Here is a 7123-nt window from a genome sequence, read left to right on the forward strand (position 1 = left end):
GGGAGAGAGAGAGAGAGCGGGAGACCCAGTAGCAGCCAGCAAGTCAAAGACTGAAGGGTTTGGCACAAGGGGGAAGGAGAAGAAAATGAGTTCCCTAATATTCACCCTCGTCTTCCCCTCATTCACTTTCCCGTCCCTGCAATCGCTGCGAAACGAATAGCAGCAGGCGCGGGGAGGACGTGCAGGAGGGGGAGTGGAGGCAACTTACTAGAAAGCCAAGGAGCTCGATCACATACTCATTCTCCCGTGTTTCTCTCTCTCTCTTCTCTCACCACTCAACAAAAAAAACGTCTCTCTCTCTTACACGCACAACATTTTTTATGTATTTTCTCCGTGTGCACTGCCCTTCATCGGCTAGACCGATGCCGGCCATCATAGACGTGTTTCGTTCGGTACCCCTCTTTTGTTTTATTTTCTTGTGTTGTTGTTGACACCGGAAGGTTCAGTGGGATCCCTTCAGACCACGTGTCCTTTCACCCCATACATAAGTGTTTATTCGTACCTCTGTCTGTGTATGTGTGCGCGCGCTCGCCTTCGGACCTCTGAGGCTCAAGTGTTGAGGTGTGCGGGTGCAGAACGTTGCGCGAAGGAGGGATGATAAAATACTTTTCTTTTTTGTGCCTGTGTGTATGTCGTACTGTACGTGTCTCTGCTGCTGCTGGCACTCTGTGCCTGTGTGTGTGTGTGTGTGTGTGTGTGTGTGTGTGTCTGTGCCTGTGTGGGCGCTGTGGGCGGCGCTGCACTCCCTCTGCCGTCCTCCCCTCTTCCCTCCTCCGCCTCCTGCCGCTGGAGGTTGGAAGAAGCCAGAGAAAAGGGTATAACAGTAAGCTATTCACAAGAGAAAAACAAGCCTGCAAACTAAACCAACGAAAGAAAGAAAAAAAAGGAATACAATCTATCAGCACGTGTGCCAACAAGAAGAATATAAGTCATGGCTGGATTCCAGATTCCCGAGAAACGCGAACAGCTCATTGTCATGGCGAAGCTCGCCGAGCAGTGCGAGCGCTACGATGAGATCCTCGTCTGCATGAAGCGCGTGGTGAAGTTGAGCCCGACCCTCTCGTCGGAGGAGCGCAACCTCCTCTCTGTGGCGTACAAGAACGTCATTGGAGCACGCCGCGCGTGCTGGCGCAGCATCACCGCGCTCGAGCAGAAGGAGGACCTCAAGAAGGAGAAGAACGTTACCCTCATCAAGGGCTTCAAGAAGCAGATCGAGAAGGAGCTGAGCGACATCTGCTCCGACATCCTGGAGCTTATCGAGAAGTTCCTCCTCCCCAACGCGGACACCGACGAGACGCGGGTGTACTACCTTAAGATGAAGGGCGATTACCACCGCTACTACGCCGAGATCGAGACGAATACAGAGGATCAGAAAAACAAGGCGCTGGAGGCCTATACGCAGGCGCTGCAGTACAACTCCTCGCTGAAGCCGACGAGCCCGATCCGTCTTGGGCTCGCGCTGAACTTCTCCGTCTTCTACTACGAGATCCTCAAGAGCCCGGATCGCGGCTGCCAGCTCGCACGCCAAGCCTTCGAGGAGGCGCTCAGCGACCCCGACGTGCTCGACGAGGAGCAGCACAAGGAGGCCGCGCTCATCATGCAGCTGCTGCGTGACAACCTCGCGCTGTGGACGGAGGACGCCCACCCCGAGGGGCAGGACGACGGCACCGCGATGGAGGAGCTGGAGTGACCGGCGGCACATCCGAGGAGGGGGGAATGAGGAAATGAAGCGCAGAGACGAGAAAAAAAGTAAAAAGAAACTTATAAAAACCAAACCCAAACAAAAAGAAAACAGACGATGCAAGAGAAAAGGAAAAAAGAAAGGAAAGAAGGAAGTGCTGCGTTTGCGTGGGTGCGCATGTGTGAAAGGGAGATATATATATATATATATGTGGAATGAAGGAAGAAAGGAAGTGAGAGGCGGGAAGGGGGGCAGACTGTGCGAGGTGTGGATGGGTTTTACGGGGAGGGGGACGCAGTAAAAATAATAATGCCGCTCATGGGGATGGAATGAGGGGTGCAGGGAGGAGAGAGAGAGAGAGCACACATGCACACACAGAGACGTATAAATACATTTATACACCAAGAGAGACGCAAGAAGGAACAAAGTGTATCAGAGCCCGCTCAGGTATTAGTAGAAGCACCACCGCCGCCACCACTACCGGCAGCAGCAGCAGCAACAGGTGGCACCGCTCCTTATTATCTTCCGCCCGTCAGCGCCCCCTTGCGACAGCTGGCCCCACCGCCGTTTGTTTGTTTTTTGTTTGTTTTCTTTAAGGAAGGAGATGCAAGAAATAGAGATACTGTTACGGATGCTTACGTCGTGAATAGAGGACGGACGGCGGGGAGCAGGGCGGGCTGATACATGCATGCCCACCCGCACACTCATACACACACACAGAGAGAGAGAGAGAGAGAGAGAACGAAAAAAAAAAAAAGCAGACAAGCAAAGAAAGTGGAGCGGTATGAGAAATGTACGACACTTGGGAGACGAAATCACGACGAAGAGACGAAAGGAACTTTGAGAATGGAATTCGTCTGCGAAGAAAAAAAAAATAGAACATGTGTAGGAACGAGGACAGTGTGTGTCTGTGCTCTTCCTGTGGGGTGCGACAGCAGCAGTAACGGCAACGGTGGTGTGTCGTCGCCGCCTCCCACGGCTCTACGTAAGGGAGCAAGGCAAAACGGGAAGAAGACACGGTAGGGGTCAAAATGACGTTTTTTGTTTTGTACTGGTGTGCGCGTCTGGGTGTGCGTGTGTGCTGTTGCATGGGCATTTCGTTTCTCATTGTCGTTTCTCGTGGCGAGCGCGTGGGGTGTGAAGTGGGAAAAGCGGCAGCAACAACAGCAAGATATATACGCCAGGCGAATGGACAAACATGGAAGAAAAAGAAAGGAAAAGGGAGAGGGAATGTGAGTGGAGGTAACACATAGAGAAGGATACTTTCTTCTTAGTGTGTGAGCCTGGACTTTCTTCTTGTTTTCAGTTTTCGCTATTCCTCCATGTTTGTATTTTGTTCGCGCTTTGCGCTTCAGGCACCACCCTGTCGTGGGGGCCGTGAGGCTCCCCTTCAGGCATTCCGCCTCTCCCTGCCTGCGAGTGGGTGTGGGTGCCTGCGGTAGATGTGCGAGGCATAGGGGAGAAGCGAGGGGGGCGGTCCCGCATTATTTTGCATCTGCTTCAGTTACTACTACTACTACAACTATTGCTGTTGATGCTGTTTATTTATATCACTTCGTCTTCCTATTGTGGGAGCGTATGTGCATATGCGGTTGTGACTCACTCGTGTCTTTTTTTTTTTATTTTCGCCAACTCTCGTTTTCTCTGTAAATATGTGTGTGCGTGTCGCTTGTTGTTCTCTGTTCTTGCTGGCGCCGTCCGCGCCCCTCGCCACCGCACTCAGCGGAAGCAACGCAGGCGTACAAGTATATGCACACGCCCATCCATCTGTGTATTTGTGTGTGTGTGTGTGTGTGTGTGTGCCACTGCGCCGCGGCGACGTTCACGCTACCACCCTCCATCCCTTACTCTTTTCTCTGTGAGCGCGTTTATTGCGCCTCTCTCTCTCTCTCTCTCTCTCTATCCCTGATCTTTTGTGCCCACCTCGCATTGTTTCCCCCACACCTGCACGCAGTCAGGGTGGCGCATACACATTGCCTCACACACAGCAACCAACCAACCAACTAACCAACCAACCCCCTTGTTGCGTACAGGCTGCGGCCGCGGGGATGGCACCGCTGCCCGCCGTTCGCTTCGCTCTCCTCGCCGTGCGGCAGCTGTCGAAGCCAGTCGTGAAAATGACCGTCACACGCGCGCAGCACGAGGCTACAATAACGCGCTCTCTGTGCATCGGCCTCGGTCGCCTCTCCCTCGGCGTGTCAAGCGTTGTCGCGCACTGGGCCGCAGAAGAGAGGCGGCACCGCGGTTCTAGTGCTGTTTCTTCTACTGCTGCTGCTGCTGCATCCGGCGCTTCCACGGCGCCGCCTGTCGCGGGCACGGAGGGTCTCGTCACGGCGCCGCGTTCCCGTTCGCTGCTGCACGANTGCTGCTGCTGCTGCATCCGGCGCTTCCACGGCGCCGCCTGTCGCGGGCACGGAGGGTCTCGTCACGGCGCCGCGTTCCCGTTCGCTGCTGCACGAAGCCACCAAGCCCACTAACGCGGGTGTCGGTCGCAGCGGTCGTCTCTTCTTCTCGCGCCGGCCGATGCAGAGCGCGTGGCAGACGTTCCGCACCGCCTTCTTCGCCCCATTCGACGAGGAGCGCCTGGTGGGCGCCGGGGCGGAGGTGCTCATCGAGCTGCTCGTCTACTCTGTCCTCGTTGTCGTGCTGTATCTCGAGCTCAGGACCTCCTCTCAGTCGGCCGAGGCGAAGGAGAGGCAGCTGCTTCAGCGCATAGATGCACTCGAGCGGAAGGTCAATGAGCTCATACAGGACCACCACGAAGGCGCGTTGGATGCCCTTCAAACCCCAGAGCCAGTAGTAGTGAGCCGTCTCGGCCGGATCACGCAGAAACTCAACGGCCTTCTTTCAGCGGTTTTGATTTAAGACTGTGAAAGGAGTAGCAGAGTTGCCTGCTGCTTCTGCTCATGGCGATGATGAGGACGACGATCGGGCCCCATGAGGCACCGCGAGAGTGAACGAGGTAGTTGACTACCCTTGATGAGAATGAGTGCGAAAAGTTGGGTGGGGAGACGCGTGAATCAGAGTGGGAAAGAAGGAGAGAAAGGATGTGCTGCGCTGCAGAACACATACCCACACAAAGAAGTTTCTTCGTTGCTGTAATAACTCAATTCTACTTCATCTTTTTATATCTCTGTGTATTACGAGTTTCCCTCTAACACACCACATGTACTTTGTTTTCTATTCTTTTCTTTTTCTTTTTTTTTGTCCGTTTCTGTTTTATGTTGTTGGTGTTGCTGTGCTCCCCATGCCTCTCTGTAAGGTGCTAGCAAAGACGGCGTGATGAGCATGGAGGAGAAGGGCGAGGCGCCGTCCTCTAGCAGCAACGATGCTCTTTCTGCCGAAGAGGAGCTTAAGAGGCTGCGGGAGAAAACAAGTGCGTGGAAGCAGTCAGTTGCTGTCCAGCTGAATGAGGCGGCAAAAAAGAATAAACAGCTGCGCGATGAGCTCAAAGCGGCTAGTGTCAGTCACGAGGCGGAACTGGCGGCAATGCGTGTGCAGCTTGACAAGGAGTTCCGTGAGCGGACGATATTAAAAGATGAGGAAATACAAGAACTCCAAAGGCTGATCACGAATCTCCGGGAGGAGAAGCGGCGCATGGCGGAGCAGCACGAGAAGGATGTGGAGCAAACCGCCACCCGCATACGCGAAAATTGTCAGATGGAGAGGGACACGCAGTGGGAGGCGGAGCTGGCGCAGCGCGACGCAGAGGTGCGCGAGCTGCGTGACACCGTTGAGCGCAAGGAGAAGACGATTCAGCAATCCGACCACGAAGTGGCGGTGATGAATGCGCGTCTGGAGAGACTTGGGGAGCAGTACAAGGAGTTGTCGGCTCTCATGACAAACGACGCCGGGCAGATAGTTAGCGACGCCACTGGACCCAGCAGCAGCCCAGCGTACCAGCAGGTCCTAAAAGTGAGCGACGCGGCACATCAGCAGCAGCTAGAAACGGCACGCTCGGAGCTGCGCAACCTGGAAGAGAAGCACGCCGGCAAGTTGCGAGAGGCGCAGCGGACGTTCGAGGTTGAACGGCAGCGGTGGATGGACGACCTGTACCGACGCGATGAGCAGCTCGCAACACTGCAAACTCTCCTGCGGCAGGCGCAGCACGAGGCGGCAACGGCGCAGCAACGGATCGCCGGCGTCTTAGCGGAGAAGGAGCGGTCTGAGCAACGACTTGCGGAGAAGGTGGCGGTGCTCAGCAAGGAGCTGGCGTCCCAAATGGAGCAGTCGCAGCAGCTTACACTGGAAGTGGGGCGTCTGCAACGTGAAGTGAGCCGCCACGAGGCAGTAGTGCACAGTCTGGAGGAGGAGGCGCATATGCGTGAGGAGGCCTTCACATCGCTGATGCTCTCCGAAGACAGCCGCGCCCTTGTGCAGGGGTTGCAGGCGGCTCTCCAGGAAAGCCGCGTGGAGACGGAGGAGTGGCGCCAGAAGTACGAAGAGGTGCTGCAGGATGCGGGACGCACAGTGGTTGCTATGCAGCACAAGGACGGCAGGGCTGGTGATAACAGTGGTGATGCCTCGCCTGATATGGTGCGGCGCGAGGAGGCACTTGCGGCGGAAGCATCTAGACTGGAGTCAAAGGCGAAGCTCCTAAAGGCGACGGAGCAGCGGCTGGAGGAACTCAAGCGGTCGATGGTGTCCCAGGCAAGTGTGATTCTGCAACAACACGGGGGCGGTAGCGGCGACGGCTTTGGTGGACGCATGAAGGAGAACGAAAGGCCCGGAAAAGAGCGACGTGGTGCCGCACTCCTTGCAGCACCACGACGGTACATGCAGATGATGCGGGAGCAGAACGGCGGTGAAGGGTTTCTACCGCTAAAGCGTATCCTCTCTTGTATTCTATTTATACGGCTGCGCACGGCCCTGCCGATATTTCTGCTGATGGTCTCCATTGTTCTCATTTTTCTCGTTACCCGGCGTGGGGCCGTGCCTCGCGAGACAACAGGTTTGAAGCGGCTTGGGGCATAGCTATTTTGCGTTATGCGCAGTGTTCAGGGCTCTGCACGTGTAAGTGGTCTTCCCCCCTACACTNTTGAAGCGGCTTGGGGCATAGCTATTTTGCGTTATGCGCAGTGTTCAGGGCTCTGCACGTGTAAGTGGTCTTCCCCCCTACACTTATACGCACCCATCACTGTATACATACCTTTGTTCCTTGTTCGCCCAGTCGGTGTGCGTACGCCCGCGCGACGAGGGAAGACTTACTGGAGAAAAAGCACAAATGGGAAAAACAAAATGGAATGAGAGGAGGACAGGACTCAATCGGCTTCAGATGCCTCAGTTTCGCGTTTCTGTCCGTCTCTCCCTCTCTCTGTGTGTGTGTGTGTGTGTGCACGCCTGTACGATTGTGTGGCTTTCACTCACTTGCTTCTACGTTTTCTCCACTGCTTTGGCAACGCTGAAGGATGTGGACTGAAAATGGAATGAACTCCCCCCCCC

The 7123-nt window shown here is 55.3% G+C and overlaps 4 protein-coding genes across 4 annotated transcripts; all 4 read left to right on the forward strand.

Moving 5' to 3' along the window:
* Positions 1-931: 931 nt before the first annotated feature.
* On the forward strand, positions 932-1690 carry DQ04_00851010 (14-3-3 protein; the record flags this gene model as incomplete). The annotated part of the gene is made up of 1 exon (XM_009309803.1): positions 932-1690. One exon carries the CDS (start codon positions 932-934, stop codon positions 1688-1690), a length of 759 nt encoding a protein of 252 aa, XP_009308078.1.
* A 2039-nt stretch (positions 1691-3729) lies between these two features.
* On the forward strand, positions 3730-4158 carry DQ04_00851020 (hypothetical protein; the record flags this gene model as incomplete). Its single annotated transcript, XM_009309804.1, has 1 exon — positions 3730-4158. One exon carries the CDS (start codon positions 3730-3732, stop codon positions 4156-4158), a length of 429 nt encoding a protein of 142 aa, XP_009308079.1.
* A 46-nt stretch (positions 4159-4204) lies between these two features.
* Positions 4205-4546, forward strand: DQ04_00851030 (hypothetical protein; the record flags this gene model as incomplete). Its single annotated transcript, XM_009309805.1, has 1 exon — positions 4205-4546. One exon carries the CDS (start codon positions 4205-4207, stop codon positions 4544-4546), a length of 342 nt encoding a protein of 113 aa, XP_009308080.1.
* A 417-nt stretch (positions 4547-4963) lies between these two features.
* On the forward strand, positions 4964-6655 carry DQ04_00851040 (hypothetical protein; the record flags this gene model as incomplete). Its single annotated transcript, XM_009309806.1, has 1 exon — positions 4964-6655. The coding sequence occupies one exon, from the start codon at positions 4964-4966 to the stop codon at positions 6653-6655; it is 1692 nt and encodes a 563-aa protein (XP_009308081.1).
* Positions 6656-7123: the final 468 nt, after the last annotated feature.

The sequence above is a fragment of the Trypanosoma grayi genome (assembly GCF_000691245.1).
Source record: "Trypanosoma grayi strain ANR4 Tgr_85_V1, whole genome shotgun sequence".
NCBI lineage: Eukaryota > Euglenozoa > Kinetoplastea > Trypanosomatida > Trypanosomatidae > Trypanosoma > Trypanosoma grayi.